General features: G+C 39.4%; 1 protein-coding gene across 3 annotated transcripts in view; it reads left to right on the top strand.

Annotated features, from left to right (window-relative positions):
• The window catches only part of tbc1d22a (TBC1 domain family, member 22a), a 391,538-nt gene that overhangs the window by 95,070 nt on the left and 270,876 nt on the right, over positions 1–25,592 (top strand). Inside the window, exons 6-7 of one of the 3 annotated variants that reach the window (XM_060843180.1) lie at positions 6,720–6,848; positions 8,047–8,100. In XM_060843180.1, the coding sequence (XP_060699163.1) occupies positions 6,720–6,848; positions 8,047–8,100 (183 nt within the window). Of the gene's footprint in view, positions 1–6,719; positions 6,849–8,046; positions 8,110–25,592 lie in introns of all 3 variants that reach the window. The other 2 variants (XM_060843179.1, XM_060843181.1) reach the window with 2 other exon arrangements.

The following is a 25,592-nucleotide window of genomic DNA, read 5'->3' as shown; positions in this document are numbered from 1 at the left end:
TTTTCCATGTTATTAACAAAATATGCTTTACATGAATAAGTATATGGATATACTAAAATCATCAAAAGGTATCTTACCGCATCTATTAGAATATAGTTTGATGTCACATAGCTATTAGAGAATATGTAAGTATATCTAAGAATAAAATACCTAACATTGTCTAAGAATAGAAAATCCATCAACTTTTATAGATTTCCCTAAATCCCCAAGTGAGTAAGCTATCTTCTCCCAATGCAAGAAAATATCTTTTGAGAATTATTACCTGAGGATTTCCAATTCTTCTGAAATTTTAATGAAAGGGAATTTGTCAAAATATTATTTTGACCCTTGTTTTGCTAATGTGGCTCTTGCTTCAACCCACTTTGAAAGATGGGGAGTGTGGTGGAGTCATAAAGGTTTTTTTTAAAAATTGATCTATGTAAGTTTTAATATTTGGTAAAATTGTTGAATATTTGATCAGGATACAGTTTGAAAATTGAAATAGTGTGCATGATGTCTTTTGAGATGCTAGGATGCTTAATATCTCATTTGAAGGGTTCAGTTGGTCAGGGAAGTAACATCTGGGAGTGGTGATAGATATGTCTGGATTATTTCATATATTCACCCAAATGTAAGGGAGCTTAACAAATGTAAATGGGCTCATTTAAATCCATGGTTTAATTGGGTTATGTAATTACCTTTTGGTCACGTTTTTGCAATCGCAAAGCTTGCTTCGTAACTTCTGTCAAAAACGTGTTTTGTAATCTATATTGCAAGTATAACCAAAAGAGTGTTTATCAATATTAGTCTTAAAGTCATCCTTAGTGAAACACTAACTGAAGTACTTTTTGAGGCTGTAGTACTTAAGATTATATTACTATGTTAAACCCAGTGTCATATTGATATAGAGAAGCACTACTGTTAACCTCACATTTAGTTTCACTTCACAAAGTAGTTTTAATTTTTATGAGTGGAAAAATGTTTGAATCTAACCTGACAGATTGTTAACTTCAGTCACAGGCTCTGGATGTTGGAACATACTTTTGAGGGCAATTTGTGGTGGGCGGCACGGTGGCACAGTGGTTAGCACTGCTGCCTCACAGACCCGGGTTCAATTCCTGCCTCAGGCGACTGACTGTGTGGAGTTTGCACATTCTCCCCGTGTCTGTGTGGGTTTCCTCCTGGTGCTCCGGTTTCCTCCCACAGTCCAAAAATGTGCAGGTTAGGTGAAGTGGCCATGCTAAATTGCCCGTAGTGTTAGGTGAAAGGGTAAGTGTTTGGGTATGGGTGGGTTGCGCTTCGGCGGGTCCAGTGTGGACTTGTTGGGTCGAAGGGCCTATTTCCACATTGTAGGTAATCTAAATTCTCATGGCTTTGCTGCAGGGCTAGGCAAATGGGCCATCAAGAAGTAGAAGCTGGAATTGGCCCATGCATATGATTGGCTCCGTAGCTTTATCTATGTTTGTATGACCCTGAACATATAACAATGGCGTTCGTTGTTCATTAGTGCAGTCGGTTTTGCTATGACGTGGTAGTTCCGTTCTTGTACAATCCTGTGGTATAAGAAAATCGCCTAATAGCACTATTTAAACTGATAAGGCAGGAATCATGTTATAACCAATACATGCTTTAAAAGTTCGCGCTTTAAAAGTTCGCCAGTTGCATTTATTCTGAATCGCATTAAAGAAACGTAGATTATAACAGAACGACCTGTAGCTTGAGGAATTCCACAACTGATGCGTATCATGGGGATTGGAGTGTATTGTATTTAAGTTAATGAACTTCATTCCTTCTTTAATTTTGTTTCTTCTTAATTGTGCCCTCTTTAGTTTTTATTTGATACTAGGACAAAGGGGTGAATAAGTTTCTAGCTTATTTCAGAAAAGTAAGTGTTTTCTCTGCTGCAGATTCAGTTCGTCTTTGTAAGTTTTGTGCTGGTGTGATTCAAATTAGGAACTGAGAGTTAAGGTGGATTGTAAGGGTTTTTTTTAACCCTTGCACTAGTTACGGCCAGTGCTGGCAAGAATTTCTGGCTCTTCCCATTTGGTGTTCAAGAACTTCAATGCTGCACAAACCTAAACAATATGCAGTTAGAATAATGGCTTCTCCTATTCTTCTTTTTCCTTGCCAATACCAGTTTAATAATTTGTTTTTGAGGATTGCTCTTAGAATTAAGGAATTTTTTTTTTTAAAAGTTGCATATTGCAGTCTGTTTTTTGAATGACTCTGTTTATTGTATCTGGAACATAGAACACAGAACAGAGCAGGCCCTTTGGCCCTCGATGTTGCACCAACCTGTGAACTAATTTAAGCCCATTCCCCAACACTATCCCATCATTATCCATGTGCTTATCCAAGGACTGTTTAAATGCCCCTAATGTGGCTGAGTTAATTACATTGGCAGGCTGGGCATTCCACACTCTAACCACTCTGAGTAAAGAACTTGCCTCTGACATCTGTCTTAAATCTATCACCCTTCAATTTGTAGCTATGCCCCCTCGTACAAGCCAATGTCATCATCCAAGGAAATGACTCTCCCTGTCCACCCTATCTCATCTTCTGATCATCTTGGGTGTCTCAATTAAAACCCCTCTTAAGCTGCCTTCTCTCCAATGAGATCAGACTTAAGTCCCTCAGCCTTTCCTCATAAGACCTTCCCTCCAGACCAGGCAACATCCTGGTAAATCTTCTCTGCACCTTTTCCAATGCTTCCACATCCTTCCTGTAATGGAGCGACCAGAACTGTACACAATATTCGAAGTGAGGATGCAATTAGCGTTTTGTGCAATTACAGCATGACATCACTGCTCTGGACCTCAATCCCTCGAATAAAATCTAACACGCATATGCCGCCTTAACAGCACTATCAGCCTGGGTGGCAACTTTCAGGGATCTATGTACATGGATACCAAGATCCCCCTGCACATCCACACTACTAAGAATCTTTCCAGTGACCCAGTATTTTGCCTTCCTGTTATTCTTCCTAAAGTAAATCACCTCACATTTATCTGCATTAAACTCCATTTGCCAACACTCAGCCCAATTCTGCAGTTTATCTGAGTCACCCTGCAACCTGCAACATTGTTTCACACTGTCCACCATTCCACCGACTTTAATGTCATCTGCAAACTTACTAACCCCTCCACTTTTGTCTGCATTCAAGTCATTTATAAAAATGACAAACGTTAGTGGTCCCAAAACATATTCTTGTGGCACACCACTACTAACCTAACTTTAGGTTGAATATTTTCCATCAACCACCACTCGATGCCTCCTTACAGAAAGCCAGTTTGCTAAATCACCCTCAATCCCATGCCTCCGCATTTTCTCTGAAAGCCTATCATGTGGAACTTTATCAAAGACTTTACTGAAATCCATGTACACAACGTCAACGACCCTACCCTCATCCATATGCTTGGTCACCTTTTCAAAAAGCTGAGGATTATGACACATGATCTGCCCTTGATGAAACCCTTTTGACTATCTCCAGTCAAATTGTTGCTTGCTCGATGATTATAAATCCTATCTCTTATAATCCTTTCCAAAACTCTTCCTATAACAGACATAAGGCTCACTGGTCTATAATTACCTGGATCATCTGTACTGCCCTTCTTGAACAAAGGCACAACATTTGCAAGGGAACATCAAAAAAGGAACTTGATAAAAGTAGCAAAATAGACCAACATTTCAAATTGCTTATTCTTCTCTATGAGAAAAATATTCTGCCAAATGTTTGGAAGTGGTAATTAGGGCTGCATCAGTTTTTCAAACATCTGAGGAAATCTTTTTGTACTTTCTGCATATGGTTTTCCAAAATCTTTAATCAAATATATCTGTACATAAATTCTCATGTATGTAAAATATATTCTCCCTCATCAATAATAACTTACATTTATGTGTTGGCCTGGACTTGGCAGTTAGTGAATGAACAATGAAGATAATGGACCAAAGACAACTCGCAATCATTAAATGTCTGTAACAGGGTGTCATCATCTAACACCGATCACTGAGAACAAAATTCACCACATGGTGTCTCCTCAATCGACCTGATTGAAGAATTGTCACTAAGCGATGTAGTGTAAAAACCAAAAGTTATAAGTGTTTAACTTAATGTAAAATCATGTATTGTAGGCAAAAAGGAGATAAGGAATTCTGATTTAAGTGATAAGAGACAAAGAAAAAGTAAAAACTTGCATGTTGTAAATCTCCATCAAAAATTAAAATTTGAGATTCCATTCTTGCAAAAAAGATTATTTCATTGGCTTTAATAATATTGTTAAAAGTGTTTAGTTTTGCAAGCCCTTGTTGTTTTTCTGATAGGTTTAATGGGTAACCAGCGAGTAAGGACAGCACTGTCACATCATTTCAATGATTTTAATCCTTAGTTTAGTCTTAGAGGTTTAGTTGGTGGGAGAGTGGAAGGTGGAACTTGGCACAGGTAGCTGATAGCCTCAAGCTTAGAAACAAAGACGACAAGCTATTTGCACTTGTTAAAGGTGCCGGTGTTCGTTGATTGCACAATGCTCAGAATCATTCAAACTCCTCATACTGAAGCCAGTGTTCAAGTGTAACAATACCTGCACATTATTGAGGCTTGAACTGATAAATGCCAAATCACGTTTATGCCATACAGTGCCTGACAGTCATTATCTCAAAGAAAAAAAAATAACACTTTTTCCCTTGACTTTAAACAGTATTGTTATTATTGAACTCTCTCTCCACTTTAAACATCTTGGGTGTTGATGTTGACCAGAAACTAAGTTTTATCACTCTGTATAAATACCATGCTTCCAAGGGAAGGTTACAGACTGGGAATTCTGAGATGGATAACTCACCACCTGACTCCAAAAGCTCTTCACATCAATTACAAAACAGAAATTGGAAATGTAATGGAATGTTCTTCAATTGTCTGGATGAGTGTGGCTCCAACACCATTCAAGATTTTCAACATTATCCAATGCAAAACAGCCGACTTGATTGTCTTCCCCATTCACTACCTTAAACATTGACTGTCTCTACCACCAATGTGTACTGGCAGTATAAAAGCTGTACTAAGGCTCCTTTCACACCTTTTAAAAGAGGCTCTTTATCAACTGTTACGACATGAGGTAAACCCTCCTGCTTAAATTAAACCAGCAACGTGGAAAAGATTTATCCTGTGCAGTAATCTGTGAAAATCAAGGTGCCAAGAACTATTTAAAGTAAAAATAAACAACTTTATTTCTTAAAGTATAACAGAGAAATAATTAACTTACAATTATTTACAACTTCTTTCTCTAACCTATCTTTTACTTTCCCCTCTACAATATTGGCCTGATAAAAATCCAGTTAAAGGTTACAAAACAAAACTACTTACCTCAAAACTAGGCAGCTTTCAGTTCTTCTTTGTATTCCTGTGTCTTTTCTTCGATAAAGATACCTTTAAGAGAGTTATTTTTCAGGCAGTCTTTATATGCTGGTGGCTTGGCAGTTCTCCTCTCCACTGTTTGTTTTTCCCTGATCTTATCCTAAGGTATTGTATTGTGTCATTGGCTTTTAAGATTGTCAATATACTAAATTCAAACTTGATTGGAATTGGTATTTTTAGGGGTATAATTTAAACTGATTGGCCTAATTTGAATCTGTTCAGTTGTTTCCAGGCAGCCCACCTCATCTAGCTTTCGACCAAGTGTTACATTGTTATCTTATTGAGAATACTTTGTGCTGTCATGGAGTTCTGCTAGCTTCTAACTCTCTTAAAGGTACACCACACCCACATATTTCTAACACAACTGGTAGGACAAAAGTAGCAGATGCATAGGAGCACCACCTCGACAAGTTCAGTTCTGAGCCCCATACCATCCTGACTTCACATTCTATTGTTGTTCCTCCATTGTTGGCTCAAAATGGTCAAGCCCCTTTCCTATCAGCACTGTGCATGCATGTGCACCAATTGAATGATGGTTGAAGAAGACTGTTCATAACCATCTTCTCAAGGACATTTAGGGATAAGCAGCTATGCTGGTCTTGCCAAAAATATCTACATCACATGACAAAAAAGGCTGTAGATATGAAGCAAGGCCATAGAGGAACTTGTGAATGAAATTGCTGATGTGGCTGGGAACTCATATCTGAAGTGGTTGGGTGGGTGGAGATTCGGTGGGAGAGCGAATTTACTGGAGGTAGTCTGTCTGCTTTCAAAAAAAAGGAGGAATGAAACTCTGAAAACTAATGTGTACTGTGCTGTGACAGCAGAGACAAAAGCACTGGAGAATGTATTAAACACCCAGTGGTTAATGTCAGGTATAATTTGTACATTTGGACAATATCATTTTGTTGCCACACGAAGGGTTGGACCAGGGAGTTCAATTTTTGTTTGCTCAAAAAAGTTGACATTTTGTAGGTCAAAAACATCTGGAAAAGTTGTGAAAATAGTATGCATAAGATCGTGTTGAACACAGAAGTCAGAGGAAATATGTCATAAAGGGAGCATTGGACAGTAAAATAAGCAAGGTCCCAATATGGCTGTCTCAGTGAAGAGGCTGTGGAGTAATTAGCACTGTTCTTTTTCAATGAAGCAGATTAGTCCCATTTGAAGGAATCTCCTAAAGCCTTGGGTTGAAAATGACTTCATATGTTGATTCTCTTCGCAAATGTCCATAGTTTAGATCAAATTAATTGTTTGAGCTGCTGGTAATTTGTTTGTTCAACTTCATGTTCACTGGATGCAAATATACTCATTTGCTGTGCTTTATTTCCAGGGTTACTTACCTGCAAATGCAGAAAGGAGAGAAAGCACATTACAGCGGAAGCGAGCGGAGTACTTTGCTTTTATCGAACAATATTACGACTCTAGAAATGATGAGCACCATCAAGATACTTATAGACAGGTATTTCAACTGAAAATGTGTTGTTGCACCTTTTCTGAGTGAAATATAAATTTTGTGTATGTAATTTGTCTCCACCTTTCTCATTGTTAACCTCTTATGGTTAAAAGTTGACATTTACAGTTGAATTTAACATCTCAGCAAGAACTTGTAACTATACAGTGCCTTCAGGGTAGGTCGCAATGATGGTCTGGGAGCTACTGCATATCAATGAGACCACTGGTGATGGATGAAGACAACTTGATGTGGTTTAGGAAATAAGCAACTGGTTTTTGGATGAGCTCAAGCTTTGGGAGGGCAGAAATTCGGAATAGTTAATTCTGGAAATAACCAAAACATAGATGAGTTTTCAGTAGCAAGTAGGCGCAAACACAAAACCAGCCTTGTCACAGCGGTTCACGTAGGCAATTTTTATGATAGAACGAAAGAATCAGAAGCTCAGCTTGAGATCGAATTGAAGACCAAGACTGTTAATACTGTACATCAAGCAGAGCTCTATTTCAATATCTTTTAGAGTCTGATTCCAAAAATTGGAGTTAGATTTCAAGGTTGTAATGATCTTGATGTTTTCAAAGTATGATAAATGTTGCTATGACTGTACACCCAACAATACGTTGTGCAAATGCTTAGTAAGATATGGATGACACACATGATTATGGGGAGGTTCACATGATTGCGATAGTTTAAATTAGTCAACATGTAAAATTGCTTTGAACTATTAAGTCACTCGTGGTTCAATAAGGCCAACCACCATACTCGGAATGTAATCACCTTTCAATCAGAATATTTTCACTCAAAATATTACATTTAAATTTTGACTCTTCGATTACTAATCAAGGAGGACATATTTCTTCAAGTGCTGTGTTTCTCTCACTATTTCAACTGAAGGCAAACTGTGTTCCATTTCTCATGTCTTGCAAAATATAATGAAAAGTGAAGTTTATTTTTATTAGCTATGGCTGCATTAAAATGAGCAGAAAAATTTGCTCAGAATTCGCTGCAGTTGCACAGGTAGAGTTAATGCCATTTCATGCCTGCCAAAAATTGACACTTTTAGATGTTCATTTTGTATACTGGAGTAATGATTGGACTGCAAGTTAGTATTTAAGAGCCATTAGATTTTTCATATTTAGGTTCAGAAAATGGAAAAATGTTTCAGACAACTTTTTCCTGAAACTTCACTGTTTTTCTAAACCATCAGATTGCCATAGATATTCCTCGTATGACTCCTGAGAGTTTAATACTACAACCAAAAGTAAGAGAGGTAAGAGCTTTTGGGAATAACGTAAATAAGATATTTTCCCTGCCTCATCCATCAGTTTCACAACTTAAACTTTAGTGGATGGCTATATGGTTTGATTTTTGCAGAGCTGGGTTTATCATTTGACCAATTGTTTTGCTTAAAGTCAATGTGATGTATATTGAATTTATTTAATATTGTTTGTCATATTTCAAAATTGGTGTAAATATTACATTATTTAACATGTATTAATGATGAAATATGATTTGAGAGTCATCCACAAAATTAGTGCAGGACTGCCTATTTGGGCTTGATTTGATAAATTAATTTTTTTCTTTCTGACCAGTTGTCATTCTAGAGACTAAATGACCCCAGGTCAGAGGTCAAACACAAGAACTGTTTCTCTGCTTTTAGTAACACTGACCTAATTGGCAGTCTGACATGTTAGTGTTGGAAGGAAAATTGCAGTTCTGGATCAGCGTGCTCCACTTCACTGAAATTGCAATACCCTGTGCTACATCTGTCATTGATAATTTTGGTTGGTGTAAATTTCTATGAATGGATAATTTCAATTGATAAAACGCATTCTCATTGAATTCAGGGTATGACCACAGTATGAAGCTCAGATTTAGAGAAACCTTTTCTATATTTTAACTGTGCTTGGGACTTGTCTTCCCCCATTTACTATCTCAGTTTGAGTAAAAAGAATATTTGAGCTGTTTTGCTGATTGCAAATTGTACGCCTTTGGATTTTGTTGTATTAGTCCTGCATGCATTGAAGAGTGTATTGCCTGCTTTGAATAGCAAAGCAATGGAAGCTATGGTTTATTGTGCCTTTTCAGCAGGAAATGGAGAAAGCAGAATTGTCTGTTAGTGTCACTTATCAATCTGCAACTGTTATCATATTCCTCCAGAATAGTTGGATCTTCGCAATTTGTTTAAAAAAAATGGAAGATGATCTCTTCCACTACCAGAGGTGTCTTTGGGGCCATAGACAGTTTCCATTGTGGGTTAGTTGTTGAAAATGGAAAAGTAGTTATTATTAGGCTTTATGTTGTCCTTTGGAGCATAAAGATACCACTTTGGAAGCAGAACTCTGCTTTTTAATGCTGTTGATTTATATTCGCAAATGGATGAGTGACAGCAAAGCTAACATTTCACGAAGAATGCAATTACAAAATAAGATTGGAAGTGTAGCTTTAAACCTTCATTTTTACCTTGACTCCCAAGAACTAACTTGGGAGTATTTCCTCTTACTAAAATTATCACTTAATTTCCCCTGTATATAAATGCGTGCATACATACATGCATATGTGTGCACTTTTTGTGTAGAAATTTATAGTTGAATGATGGATGAAGTTCACTATTGGACTTGCAGTTTACAGGTTCCAGTTTTCGATGTTCAGTTAACAATCAGAATCATGCTAAGCAGGAAGATTACATTTCAAAATGAAGCAAAAAAGATACTCTGCTGTCAACCGTTTGCAATTTTACTTTCTGTCAAAGTGATGTGAAAAACCTATGTTGTTATACTCACCTGAAGTAAAGGAAAAAAATGATCAAATGCAATTCGAGAAGAAAAAACAATTTCCAGTGGAAATGTGGATCCAGGTCAGAATGATACTGCTGCTTTGCTTTGTCCTTGCCCATCAAATTTATTCTAATGTACACGTGCTTTTATTGTCTGTTGATACAGCACGTGACTTATCCTTGATATTTTTGTAATTTTGGGATATGTTCTCAGAACGCTTTCAGAGTATCAGAACGTTTTCTAATTGTGCAATACATGGATGATTCTTGAAACTGTTTCGTATGAAAATGATTGGAATATGTACATACTTATGAAGTATTGGTATTTTTGATTTACTCAGCTCTGCAAACACAGCAGGCATGACCAAAGCTTGGATTCACAGTTGTTAGGTTGGTTCTGTTGCTAAATGTATTCAAGGAAGATTTAACCTTGAATTGTGACTCCTCAAAATTTTGAGCATTCCTGAACAAACGGCACTACATTCCACAGCTTGGAATCCTTGGCTTTGAGCCCCAGCTAAACGCTAGCAATTGTCTTGACTGGCTGCAGCACTAGTAATAATTTGGCCTCTGCTACTTGTTTTCTCTTTATTCACAGATTCATATTGATATTCCAAGAACTAATCCTCTTATTCCTCTCTTTCAACAAGCTTCTGTGCAAAAGGTGAGAAAATTAATAAATGATCGACCAGTGGTGCTTGAATGGTGTAATGAGAAAAAACACTGATTCCACTGTATAATTCACTCTTTTAGCTAACTAGTTAGAAGTTCACACTTGTCTGATTACTTGATTATCGCTTGCGTCGAGCTAACTTGGAAAAAGCTGAATAGTGTTAACCTACACTGTTCCATTTCATTTTGGCTGGAGAATCAAGTTGATCTTGCACTTCTTCATTCACTGCTGGTCTATCGAGCTGCCTGCTGCACATGACACTTTCCATAATATTGGCAATGTTAACTTAAATAACCATTCTGCATCGAGTTGGAAGAATTTTTAATGTGTCACTGAATTAAACTAGTGCATCAACTCATTGAACTAAATTAGAAGGTTAAAATTACAGTTTATGCCTTTCTTCACTTGATTAATTTGACCTTGACACTAGTTTTACAGTAAAAATAAACCAAGTTCTGTTTTTATATTTGTTCCTTTTTTTTTATTTCTACTGTTGGTGACTTAAGATGTGAGAAAGACTTGTGCAAAGAGCCATCAGCAAAATTGTTTCATTGAAAATATTTTTGAAGTGGTGCTTTATCCAGGCATTCTTTCAATTTGTGTTTTCACTGTAGCAATAGGCTAATTAGAATGATTTTACTTGGAACTTCATCTGTATTCCAGTAACGTGTCAGAGTTAACCTGAGCAGTGGTTCTAATTAGTTGTCTTTCGGCACTGAACAAAGCCTGGTATTGAGGGAACTTGTCTCCTGATACCTTAATGAGACCAAGCAAAGCTTCTACATTAAAGTAATTGAACATTTCTGCATGCAGTTCATTTAGTGTACTTAGAAATTGTTAGTTTGTTTTTGCATCTTTGAAAAGTATGGTGTTTAAAGATGGATAAATTATTTAACTTCGAATTGTTGAAGCTTCCACCTGTTTAATGATTGACCCTCTTGTCATGATACTCCTGCAGCTGTTGATTTTACATAACCACTCCTTTACACCTTACTTTGACTCTGTTTTGGTTAATTACTTTGTTATGACCATAGCTTTTCTCATACCCAAAGGGTACAGGGTTGAGGGTGTCATTGATTTAAGCCATTCATTCGATCTCATTGAAGTGCGAAAGAAAAAAAAACCGAAAGAATTGTGGATTCTGGAAATGAGAAGGAAAAATACAAATGACTGGGAAAACTCAATCGGTCTGGTAGCATTAATTGGCAGTTAATATTTCGGGTCCAGTGACCCTCCTTTAGTTTGAACATGAACTCTGATTTCTCTCCACAGATGCTGCTGGACCCACTGCGTTTTCCCAGCAATTTGTATTTTGCTTGTTTTGGGTCCAGTAACCCTTCTCTAGTTTGAATGTTTCTGAACATGAACTCTGATTTCTCTCACAGATGCTGCCAGACCTATTGAATTTTTCCAGCAATTTGTTTTTGTCACTTGAAGTGCTTTTTTAATGAATGGAATATGGGTACTGCTAATAAGGCAATCTTAAATTTTCCATTCCCGATTAATGATTGAGAAAGAAGTGGTGAGCTGCCACTTTGAATGGTTCCTGTCAATTTGGTGTTATATATCTTCAGTGGTTAGACAGGGAGTTGAATTTTGACCCAGTGATTATGAAGGAAAGACAATATTTTTCCCAATCAGGTTGGTTGTATTACTTGAAGTGGTTGGATTGTCTTGAAGTGAATAAACTTGTTTCTTTGGAAAATGTTTTCTTTCAGTTAGTGTGCACTTTCTTTTTCCCAAATCGCACTCATTGAATCTTGAATTACTGCTGCAGCATTGCTAATCAATTTACATATGCCATTTACTGATGTAGCAGCTCATGGAATTGGAAATCGGACACCACTATTTCTTGAGTCAACAGGTGAAAAGACTTGTTCAAGCTATCCAAAGTCTCCAATTTATTTGACCAACTCAGGCTAAAAGAAAACACTCACAGGCTTCTGTATTGACCTCAAAACAATTGGCTTCAATCAACAGCAATTAGGAAATATGTATTGCTAACTTATTCTGTACAAGTTAAGATTGCACCTTTTAAACCTTCACAAATGGACGGACAGACAAAAAGACATAGATATAAAAGATGGAAAAAGCAAAGAAAATCAGGGAAGAAGTTTGATGAGCACATGAATTGAAGTTTTTATTTCTGTGTTTTCCAATTTCTTTCTCGTCTTTGTTAAGGATACAAGGTTGCTTGCGCATCAATTCTGATTTGTCTTGGCTGGTTGCAAATTTATTCTTTCACTGTCTGTGGATGTGTTTTATTCTTCCTTCATAGAGTTTGAAGAGTACAGTCATTGGAAATTTGTTGCTGTTACTGGATGCTTTCTGGTACCACTACACGGGAGAGAAGCACAGAGAGATTTTTTGATGCTTATTTTCTGCAGGCTGAGTGTTTCTCTGATGCAATGGCCCCACACAAATGACAGCCATTTGGCCAGGAGGCACGCAAAATGTGTTGACAAGCAATTATCCTCTCAGTTCAGAACCCATAGATCTGCTTTAGCTCTCGCTGTTTGATTTGATTTATGATCATGTGTATTTATACATAAACAGTGAAAAATGTTGTTCCATATCGCCACTCTCCAGGGCCATCTTACAACATAGAAAATACACCAAAATGCAGAATATAAAAATACAGAAAGCTAATCTCATAGTCTTATCCAAAAACATTAGTGACTGTTTGGAACAGCTCCTGCTTGTAGCGTAGCCATGGACCTGGATCCCAGCTCCTCCATCCCGATGCCTGCAGACTCTGCTGCTAAACTGATGACACTGCTGCAACCGCGCTTAGCTGCTGGGACAGAGTCACCAGTCTACAGCGCCATCTTACCTCCACCAATGCTGCTGCAGCCATGAGTTCACACAGGGCTGACCTAACCAATACAGCTGCTGCTGATGCTGCAGGATCCTGTGTTGGTGCCATACTGAATGTCATTGCCACCTCTGCCATCAGCTGCCAGAGCCTAGCCATGGACCTGGAGCCTCGGCTCAGCCTGCGAGTCTGTACCGGACAATTAACCCTGGGAACTATTCCTCGCTCGCCATACAACCTCTGGCTGGAGTGGAGCCGCATCTGCCTCATCCTACAATTGTCGCTGCCACTAGGCTCCTTCTCCTTCGTCATTTACTCAGCCTTGCTATTCCCCAGGTCTGCACCATTATCTTCGTTTGTCATTCTGTGCAGGGCATGCTCTCACCCATGCTGCTGCAACTGAGGCAAAAAAGTAAGAGAACAGACTTTAAAGAAGAAAAAGCAAAAGTAAAATTAAAAGAAAAGTAAAAAGGGCTCAGCCCAATCGCTGCTACTCTGCCGCCACTGTCTTGAAATATCCACTGTTCGAGGAAAACTATGTTGTTTACAATTTTGAATGTATTCCGGTAAACATGGTTTTTAATCTTTGCACAGTTTCCTTGAGTTAAAACATAATCTTCCTCTTTTTATAGCCCATAGTCCAAACACAGAAAATAACCTGGACTTTGCATTGTGATCTTTTTAATTTCTGCAGACTCGGCACAGTGGAAACTATGTTTTTACCATGCTTGTTTTCTCTATGCCCATTTCTTCAATTCATTAAGGAAAGTGACAGAGGGACAGCAGCAGATTATAGACTAGTTAGTCTCAGAGCTGTCTGTTGTCAGGAAACAACGATAGTCTATAATTAAGGATTTGGTGTCTGAGCAGCTTACAAATCTTCAGCTGATTACAGTAAAAAATAAACTGGCATAGATTGGTAAAGGGTCAATCATGCAAGATGAATCTAATGGAATTTTTTTCAGTAAGCGACTGAAGTCGTCAAGAAGGGGACTGTTAATGTATGTTAATATGTATGGGCTGCCAAAAGACATTTGATAATTTTCTTAAAGAAACCAAGCTAAAAATGCAGCTTTTGGGATTGAACACAAATTACAGAATCAGCAGTACAGTTAGTGATGACATGGGTTGTTTTATGGCTTCAACTGTTAACTACACTCATTAAATACATAAATGATGGAGTAAAACGTGCATATCCAAGTTAGCCGAGGACGCTGCGGTTGAAAGCAGTGTAGATTTAAGTACAAAGCAAGATATTATTAACAGGGCAAATCAGTGGGAAAAATGTTGGCAAATAAATTTCAGCACATTTAAATTAGATCATTAGTTTTAGGCCGAAAAGAACTGGTCACAGAATTTTATGAAAGTAAAAAATGTAGCGCCTGTTTGCATTTGTAATTGAACTATCATGGACTGATACACAAAGTAATCAGAAGGATTATTGGAATGCAGACTTTGATGTAACCCTGGCAGATCTCTTCCCATCTTAATTTGGCACATTGGCATGATCTTTAGGCCCTTGTCCACTATTACACAGGTTCTAGAAAGGGCAAATTTGGCTTCTTACCTGGTAATTGTGGATCTGGAACAGCAGTTATGCCATACCTTTTATGTTTTGCCATATGTTTTTGATAGGATGATGGCAGAGCATAGTTACAATGTGTATGTCTAATTGTGGAGCTGTTATGCTGAACCTGTCTTGGGGAAAAAAAATGATTGCATTAAATGATGGAATAAATTAGAATATCACATGAATTCATAAAATAAGGCCATTCATTCATCGTTTAGTGTCATAGAGCTTTACAACATGGAAACGCCCTTCGGTCCCACTTGTTCATGTCGACCAAATATCCTAAATAAATCTAGCCCCATTTGCCAGCATTTCGCCTATATCCCTTTAAATCCTTCCTATTCATATAGTCATCCTGATGCCTTTTAAATGTTATTTAAAGCCTCCACTACTTCCTTGGGCAGCTCATTCCATACATGTACCACCATCGGCGTCAAAAGATTGGCATTAGGTATGATTTAAATCTTTCCCCTTTCACCTTAAACATATGTCCTGTAGTTATAGACTCCCTTACTCTGGGGAAAAGACCTTGTCGATTCAACCTATCTATGCCCCTCTATTTCGTAAACCTCCATAAGGTCAACCCTCAGCTTTCGAAGCTGCAGGGAAAATAGTCCCAGCTAATTCAGTCTCTCCCTCTCGCTCAAGCTCTCCAACCCAGGAACCATGCTTGTAAATCTTTTCTGAACCCTTTCAAGTTTCACGCATTCTTCCGAGAGCAGGGAGACCAGAGATGCACACTGTATTCCAATAGTGGCCGAACCAATGTCCTGTACAGCCGCAACATGACCTCCCAACTCCTATCCTCAAAGCACTGACCCATAAAGGCAAGCACATTAAAACTCACCTTCACTACCCTAGCTACCTGCGATTCTACTTTCAAGGAACTATGAACCTGCACTCCAAGATTTCTTTGTTCAGCAACACTCCCCAAGACCTTAGCATTAAGTGTGTAAGTTGTGCTCAGATTTGGCTTTCAAAAGTGTAGCACCTCACATTTACCTAAATTAAATTCCATTTACTACTCCTTGGCCCATTGGCCCATCTGATCAAGATTCCATTGTAATCTGAAGTAAACTTCTTTGCTGTCCACAACTCTAACAATTTTGGTGTCATCTCAAAATTACAAGCCACCTATGTTCGCATCCAAATCATTTATATAAATGACAAAAAGCAGTGGACCCAGCATCGATCCTTGTGGTACACCACTGGTCCCAGGCCACCGTTCTGAAAAGCAGCCCTCCACCACCACCCTCTGTTTTCTACCTTGGAGCCAGTTTTGTATCCAAATGGTTAGTTCTCCCTGTATTCCCTATGACCTAATTTTGCTAACCAGTCGACCATAAGGAACCTTGTCGAGCACCTTACTGAAGTTAATTTAGATTGTGTCGACTACTCTGACCTCATCAGTCCTCTTTGTTAATTCAAAAAACTCAATCAACTTTGTAAGCTATGATTTTTCCACGTACAAAGCCATGTTGACTATCCCACATCAGTTCTTGCCTTTCGAAATTCATGTAAATTGTGTCCCTCAGAATTGCCTCCAACAAGTTGCCGACCACCGATGTCAGGCTCACATGTCTAGAGTTCTCTGGTTTTACTTTACCACCATTTTAAAATAGTGGCACATTAGCTATCCTCCAGTTTTCTGGCACCTTATCTGTGACTATTGATGATGCGAATATCTCAGCAAGAGGCCCAGTAATAAATTCCCTAGCTTCCCACGAAGTTCTAGGGTGCACCTGATCAAACTCTGGAGATTTATCCATCTTTCTGCATTTTAAGGCATCCAGGACTTCTTCCTCTGCAATATGGACATTTTTAAAGATGTCACTATTTACTTCCCCATGTTCGTTCTCTCTTCCATATTCTTCTCCACAGTAAATACTGATGCAAATCCTCATTTAGTATCTCCTCCATCTCCTGTGCCTCCACACATAGGAGGCTTTGGTGATTTTCGAGGGGCACAATTCTCTCCATTGTTATTCGCTTGTCCTTAATATAATCCCTTTGGATTCTCCTTAACCCTCTTTGGAAAACTATTTCATGTCCCCTTTTTGCCCTCCTGATTTCCGTCTTGAGTATACATGTACTACCTTTATACTTTTCTAGGGATTCACTCGATCTCTGCTGTCTAATCTTGCTAGCCAGTCTACCATAAAGAACCTTGTCAAGCACCTTACTGAAGTCCATATAGATTTCTGATATATGCTTCCTTCTTATTCTTGACCAAAACCTCAATTTCTCTCAAAGTCCAGCTTTTCCTTTCACCCTGACAGGAACATATTGTGGCGGACTTGTTACCTCATTTTTAAAGGTTTCTCATTTCCAACTGTCCACTTGGCCGTGAACATCTAACCCTCAACAATTTTTGAAAGTATTTGCCTAATACCGCTAAAATTGGCCTTTCTCCAATTTGATCTGGTCTATCCTTTTCTATCACGATTTTAAAACTAATAGAATTATGGTTACTGACCTCAAAATGTCCCCCACTGACACCTCTGTCACTTGCCTGCCTTATTTCTCAAGAGTCGGTCAAAACTTCTCAAGAAGTTTTGCACCTTTGGAATAAGGTGGGTGAACTTGCAGCATTGATACCTGAGACTTTGATGTTGTGGCCATTTTGGAGAATGGTCAGACCAGGGACAGGAATGGTTGCTGCAGGTTCCAGAGTTTAGATGGTTCAGTAAGATCAGGCAAGGTGATAAAGAGGGGGAGGTGTGGCATTGTTAGTCAAGGGCAATATTATAGTGGCAGAAAGGACGTTTGATGAGGACTTGTCGACTGAGGTAGTATGGGCTGAGGTTAGAACCAGGAAAGGAGAGGTCACCCTGTTGGGAGGTTTCTATAGGCCTCTGAAGAGTTCTAGAGATGTAGAGGAAAGGATTGCAAAGATTATTCTAAATAAGAGCGAAAGTAGCAGGGTAGTTGTCATGGGCGGACTCCAGTGTTTCCAGTCAATATTTTGTAAGTTGTAGGTCATGTACTTCAGATGCTTCAATTTTTGTCCAATGTGTGCAGAAGGGTTTCCTGATACAGTATGTAGATAGGCCAACAAGAGGTGAGGCCATATTGGATTTGGTACTGGGTAATGAACCAGGCCACATGTTAGATTTGAAGGTAGGTAAGCACTTTGATGATAGTGACCACAATTCAGTTATGTTTACTTTAGTGATGGAAAGGAATAGGTATATATCACAGGGCAAGAGTTATAACTGGGGGAAAGCCAATTTTGATCTGATTAGGCTAGATTTACAGTATGGGGAAGGAAACTGCAGGGGATGGGCGCAATTGAAATGTGGAGCTTGTTCAAGGAACAGCTACTGTGTGTCTTTCATAAGTATTACCTGTCAGGCAGGGAGGAAGTGGTCAAGGGAGGGAACTGTGGTTTACTAAAGAAGTTGAATTTCTTGTCAAGACTAAGAAGGAAGCTTATGTAAAGATGTGACGTGAAGGCTCCGTTTGGGCGCTTGAAAGTTGCAAGTTAGCCAGCGAGGACCTAAAAAGGCAGCTAAGCATAGCCAGGAGGGAATATGAGAAGTCTTTGGCAGGTAGGCTCAAGGAAAACCCTAAAGCTTTTTATAGGTATATCAGGAACAAAAGAATATCTAGGATAAGATTAGGGCCAGTCAAGGACAGAGTAGGAAGTTGCGTGTGGAATCCGAAGAAATAGCAGAGGTGCAAAATGAAAATTTTTCATCATATTCACACAAAAAAAAACAAAGTTTTTGAGGCGAATACTGACATACTGGCTATTAGACTAGATGGGATTGAGGTTCATAAGGAGGTGGTGTTAGCAATTCTGTAGTGTGAACATAGGTAAGTCCCCTGAGCTGGATGGCATTTATCCGAGGATTCTCTGGGACGCTAGGGAAGAGATAGCAGAGCCTTTGGCTATGATCTTTATGTCATAATTATCTACAGGAATAGTGCCAGAAGGCTGGAGGATAGCAAATGTCCCCTTGTTCAAGAAGGGGAGTAGAGACAACCCTTATAATTATAGACCAGTGAACCTTATTTCAGTTGTGGACAAAGCTTTGGAAAGGATTATAAGAGATAGGATTTACAATCATCTAGAAAGAGAGAATTTGATTAGGGATAGTCAATATGGTTTCGTGAAGGGTAAGTCGGGCCCCACAAACCTAATTAAATTCTTTGAGAAGGCAACCAAACAGCTGGATGAGAGTAAAGCAGTTGATGTGGTGTATATGGATTTCAGTAAAGTGTTTGATAAGGTTCCCCTTGGTAGGCTATTGCAGAAAATTTGGAGGCATGGGATTGAGGGTGATTTAGCAGTTGGGATCACAAGTTAACTAATTGTAAGATGACAGAGGGTGGTGGGAAATGTTCATCCTGGAATTGTTAATAGTAGTGCACCATAAGGCTATGTTTTGGGACTACTGCTATTTGTCATTGTTATAAATGACCTCGATGAGAGCTTGGAAGGATGGGTTAGCAAATTTGCGGAGGACACCAAAGTCAGTGGATTTGTGGACAGTGCGGAAGGATGTTGCAGGTTACAGAAGGACATAGATAAGCTTCTGAGCTTGACTGAGAGATGGCAAATGGAGTTTAATGTGGAAAAGTGAGAGGTGATTCACTTTGGAAGGAGTAATAGGAACACAGTACTGGGCTAACGGTGAGTTTCTTGGTCGTACGGATGAGCAGAGATATCTGTCTCCTTGTACATAAATCTCTGAAGGCTGCCACCCAGGTTGATAGTGTTGTTAAGAAAGGCGTAGTGTGTGAGCTTTTATTGATGAAGGGATTGAGTTTCGGGGCCATGAGGTCATGTTGCAGCTGTACAAAACACTCATGTGGCTGCACTTGGAGTATTGTGTACAGTTCTGGTCACCGCATTACAGAAAGGATGTGGAAGCATTGGAAAGGGTGCAGAGGTGATTTACCAGGATGTTGCCTAGTATGGAGGGAAGGTCTTAAGAGGAAAGGCTGAGAGACTTGAGGCTGTTTGTGTTTGAGAGAAGAAGGCTAAGAGGCAGCTTAATAGAGGCATACAAGATGATCAGAGGATTAGATAGTGTGGACAGTGAGAGCCTTTAACCTCGGATGGTGATGGTTAACACGAGGAAGCTTAGCTTTAAATTGAGAGGTGATAGATATAGGACAGTTGTCAGAGGTTCTTTACTCGAAAAGAGTAGTAAATTCGTGGAATGCCCTGCCTGCAGCAGTAGTGGACTCGTCAACATTAAGGGCATTTGAATGGTCATTGGGTAAACATGTAGATGACAATGGAATAGTGTAGGTTAGTTGGGCTTTATATTAGTTTCACAAGTCAGTGCAAATTCGAGGGCCAAAGACTCTGTACTGTATTGTTATGTTCTATGTTCTCAAGCAAGTACATCCATGGACTGAATCAGAAAATTTTGTTGTACACACTTTACAAATTCCTCTCCAACTGAGCCCTTAACGTTATGGCATCCCCAGTCTGTGTTTAAAATTTTCAAATCCTCCGCCATTACCACCCTATTATTCTGATATCTTCGGTGCTAGATATTCAACTAGGAATTTTCTATATTAATCCCTATTGTACACTCTCCATATCCATATTAGCTAGCATAGGTTTATTCTTTTTTATGATGACATCTTATGAAAGCTCTTATCAGCTGCAATTTACCTCCGCTCCGAATATTAACTGATCCTTGCAGTGATTTGATGTTTCTAAGTTTCTTTGATATTGATGTAGTGAGGGATTGTGTTCATTTCACACTTGACATAACAAATGTAAATTGTGCTAATGCTCAGGCTGACATTCTAAGTACGTAAGTAGAGAGGTGGTGCTGGAAAAGCATGTCAGGCAGCAATCAAGGAGCAGGTGAATTGACATTTTGGGCATAAGCCCTTCATCAGGAATGAGGCTTGTGGGCCAAGGCGGCGGAGAGAAAAATGGCAGAGGTTGGGGCTAGGGGAAGGTCGCTGAGAATGCAATAGATAGATGAAGATGGGGGAGAAGGTGATAGGTCGGCGAGAGGGGTGGAGCAGATAGATGGGGAGGGTGAGGGACAGGTCAAAAGGCGGTGCCAATTTGGAATGTTGGGACTGGGGTAAGGTCGCAGGAAGGGAAGTGTGGAAACTGGTGATATCCACACTAATTCCATGTGATTGCAGTGTCCCACGGCAGAAGATGAGGCTTTCTTCCTCCAGGAATCTGATGTTTTGGGTTTGGTGATGGAGGAGGCCCAGGATCTGTATGTGTTTGGTGAAGTGGGAGGGGGAGTTAGTGTTCAGCCATGGAGCAGTGGGGTTGGTTGGTACGGGTGTTCTAGGGATGTTCTCTGAAACGATCCGCAAGTGGGCGTCCTGTCTCCCTGATGTAGAGGAGACCACATCAGGTGCAATGGATACAGTAGATGACATTTTTGGAAGAATGGGTAAATTTCTGTCAGAGGTGGAAGGATCCTTTGGGGCGTTGGATGGAGGTGAGGGGTGGGCACAGCTTTTGCATCTTCCCCTGTCACTGCAAGAAGTGCAAAACATGTGCCTACCCCTCTCCCCTCACCTCCATCCAAGGCCACAAAGGATTCTTCCACATCTGACAGAAATTTACCTGTCCTTCCACAAATGTCATCTACTGTATCCCTCGCACCTGATGTGGTCTCCTCTACATCGTGGAGACAGGACGCCAGCTGGTTAATCATTTCAGAGAACATCTCCTGGGACACCTGCACCAACCGACTCCATTGCCTTGTGGCTGAACACTTCACCAAGGATATGCAGGCCACCTCCATCGTGAAAATCTAACCACTTAACTCCTGGAGGAAGAACGCCACCTCTTCTGGTTTGGGATAGTGCAAACACACGAGATTAACATGAATTTCACCACTTTTCCCATTTTCCTTCCCTCCACCCCACCTTATCCCAGTCCCAACCTTCCAACTTGACACCACTGTCTTGATCTGTCCATTGTCCTTTCCATTTATCTGCTCCACCCTCCTCTCTGATCTAACACCTTCTCCTCACCTTCATCTACAGATTGCATTCTCAGCTACTTTCCCCCCCAGCCCCATGTCCTCCCATTTATCTGTCAGCGTCCCTAGCCCGCAAGCTTCATTCCCGATGAAGGCCTTTTCCCCAAACGTCCATTCTCCTGCTCCTTGAATGCTGTCTGACCTACTGTGCTTTTCCAGCACCACACTCTCGACTCTGATCTCCAGCATCTGCAGTTACTCCCATTCTAATTGCATAACATGACTTCAGAAAAATCAAGAGCTGCTGCAAGTCACACATCACTGCTGACCATTTACAGTCGTTCCTTTGCCTTGGGTTCTTCTGCTTTTCCATAGTACCCTCCACCTTTCCTTCCTTCTTTCAGATCTTTTGAAATATTATCAGCATAATCCATACTCTGGATAGATTTCAAACACAGTCAGAAACCAATCAAGTTTTCAACCCTGCACTAAAATCTCTAATCATAGTTGTTATCTTCTGTGTTGATCAAGCATTTTGTATTTTCAAACACTTTCTAATGTTTGCCATTATCCCTTGGTGATGTATCAAAAGAAATTGTGATCTGTTTCCATGTGTACGACATTATTCGATCTCCCCAGCATCCCTCATTCTTTGTCATCAGATGGTTTGACTGACAACCAGTCTTGGTTAATTTGTGGCTTCCTCCAGTTGAACAATGGAAAGACTGAAACCATCATTTTAACCTCTGTCATGCTGGTATTGATTCTATTCTTTCTGTTGCAGTTTGAAGCATTTACACCATCTTAAATATTGAATCAAGTTTTTTTTCCCTATCCAACCGAATTCAATCTCTGCTTCATCTGCCTCATCTATCACTGACACTCTCAGCTGTGCTTTTGGCACTTTTAGCTAAGTCTTTTGTGTCACAGTCCTCACCTCATCCAAAGCTCTGTGGCTGGTATCTGAGCCTGCTCTGATTACAGTGACAATAATGTAATGGTTATATTACTGGAATAGTGCTTAAAACTTTGAATTAAGACATCCAAATACCACATTTTGTGCATCTGAATTCAAGTTTAAAAAAAACAGTAAAATAAAGTTGGAATGAAAACTTGTTGTCCATAATGAAGAGTACAAAGCTTTTGGATTATTGTTTAAAAACCCAAGAAGTTCTCTTCTATTTGGAACATGGCACAATATCAGTGTGCTTCTTTTAAGCTCGGTCCTTGTAGTATTGCAGGCTGATTCCTTAATCAGAGGTCAATACTTGATTAATCATTATGTAATCCATTAATTTAGTTGGTTGGGTTTTTTAAAGTTTGAACACCATGAAGCATTTAAAATTGAAGCATGTGATACAATGAAACTTAAACCTTTATCATTTAACTTTCTGAGATGGGAGAAAAACCTTTTGGCTGCTCTTTGATCAATATCTTCCACTAATTGTTTGGTATTCACTCCTTTGCATGAACAGACATTTGAAGAGATTTACTCTCCAATCAATGAGAGAACAATGCATTAAGTGCTGTGTTTTGCCACAGATACAACATCATGACAGATACAATTGCACATGTAATAATGGCAACCATTTATTCATTAATACCACTCTTAGTCTTGCATTGGGAATAAATGGATAATTATATCAATGGCAAGTCAAGCAAATGTCTTGTTGACCTTCATAAAACTGTACCTAAGCATGTCAGTCTCCTCCATTGAGAGATACTGTGGTATATGATTGGAAGAGTGTGACCCAGGGAAATATTCTGGATCTCATGAAGTCTCTTGGAATCAGGCTACTGCCTGCCTTCCCTTAGCTATTGATTTAGTAGTCTTTCTATGTTGAGCATCACTTGGAAGAAGCATCTAGGATAGCAAAGGTGCAGAATGCACTCTTGGGGGAGAGACCTACATGACAACATTACATTCTCAATAATTTACAATTTGCAGATTTTGTCCATAAATCTGTTGGCAGGCGTGGCCATCAGCTCTGACTTGTGGAAATGAAGTTCTGCTGTTAACCTCAAACCATCCTCCATTGAGTTGAGTAGTATTGTTACTGTTCAAAACTGGATAGCCCTCACTTTACCAGTGCCATGAAGCCAAACAACAAACCATTATTCAACAAAGAGTGGAGAAAAACTTGCTAGGACAAGCATGTAGCATAGCTGAAAATGGTAATGCTACTGCACAAATCACATGCTTGCTAATTATTAATGTTGCTTCTTTGGAAAAGTAAGTTATTCCATACCATTCCATATCAGATCAAAACTCTGCACTTGCTATCTGCTTGGAAATGTTTGTGTTTGTTTCAGGAACTAAATGGATGAGGAGATTCCATGAACATCTCCATTCTCTAATTACAGTTGAGTCAGCATGAGTGCAATTGGTAAGGCTGTGGTATCCACAACCACCTTCAGCCAAAGGTGCTAAATCAGTGATCCATCTTGGCCTCCTCATGAGGCCAAATATCTCCTTTTTGAGTCCACAGCTAGTTTGAGTTGTTGCATGTGATAAAGCAGCAATGACAACTTGCATTTATGTAGTGCATTTATTGTATCAAAATGTTCTAGGATATTTCATAGTAGCATTACTAAACTGCATTGTCACAAATCCATGATAAATTCACATTAGGAGAGATGACCAAAATCTTTTACAGACCTACCTCTTTGACAATGAAATAAGAATCCAAGAACTGGTGGCTAGAGTAGGCCATTGGATATATTAAATATTGTCATTCAATAATATCATGGATGATTTGAATTTTGGTCTTAAATCCATTTCTCCATCTGTCCATGATAACTATTGTCAATCAAAATTCTGTTGAACATAGCCTGAATATATTCAGTGATGCAGCCTTTCCAGCTCTCTAATCCCAAAGGTTAACAACCCTGAGACAAGAAATTCCTCCTCATCTTCTAAAGTGAATACCCTTATTTTGAATCTATTCCCCGACATCTAATCACCTTCAAGGGAGACGAGAGGTCTGGGTAGTTGTTTGTGGGGAGAGCATCCTCTCAGCAACATCTTTCAAGACTTCTGAAGCATTTATGTTTTAATAAGGTTACCTTTCTTGTTTTCTTAACTCTCTCCAGTATAGGCTCAACTTTTCCTCAAGAAACAACTCTTTCAATCCCAGGAATTCAGCTAGTGAATCTTTTCAGAATTGCTCCTAATGCAGGAGTGTTCCTCTTCAATAAGGAGACCAAAAACTGTATACAGTACTATGTGAGATGTCACCAATGTCCGATGTTGTTGAATTCTTGCGCGTTGTCTCTCCTTTTGAGATAAAGATGGAGACCTGCAGGGTGGGAATTTTGGAGCATTGCATTTGGACAGTTGAAGGCAAAATGAGCGGTTATGATTAGATTCCTTACAGTGTGGAAACAGGCCCTTCGGCTCAACAAGTCCCTCTGAAGAGTAACCCACCCAGATCCATTTCCCTCTGACTAATGCACTGAACACTATGGGCAATTTAGACTTGCCAATTCACCTGATCTGAGCATCTTTGGACTGTGGGAGGAAACCGGAGCAACCGGTGGAAACCCACGCAGATATGGGGAGAATGTGCAAAATCCACACAGACAGTCGCCCAAGGCTGGAATCGAACCCGGGTCCCTGGTGCTGTGAGGCAGCAGTGCTAACCACTGAGCCACCATGCCCATAATTAATGGAGGAGTGCTGAGACCTTGAAAATCTGGGTTGGATGAAGGTAAAATAATGGGGAGAAGTGTATCCATGGAGAGATTTGAAAACTAATATGAAGTTTTCAATTTGTGCTGGACCAGCAAAAATAGGATTGACTTGCGAACAAAGTGACATGCAAGTTAGGATACCAAGTTTTAAATGAAGTTTATAGAAGGTGGAACAGGAGAGGTGGCCAGTAGAGCTTTGAATCAGTCAAGTTTATCAGGAACTAAGACATAGGTGGATTTTTCAGTGCAGATTACCTGAGGTAGGGCATAGTTAGTTGCTATTATGAAGGTGGAAATATT

Source organism: Hemiscyllium ocellatum, chromosome 23, assembly GCF_020745735.1.
Source record: "Hemiscyllium ocellatum isolate sHemOce1 chromosome 23, sHemOce1.pat.X.cur, whole genome shotgun sequence".
Taxonomy (NCBI): Eukaryota; Metazoa; Chordata; class Chondrichthyes; order Orectolobiformes; family Hemiscylliidae; genus Hemiscyllium; species Hemiscyllium ocellatum.
Note: the sequence above shows the minus strand (reverse complement) of the source record. Positions and strands in the feature narration are given on the sequence as shown.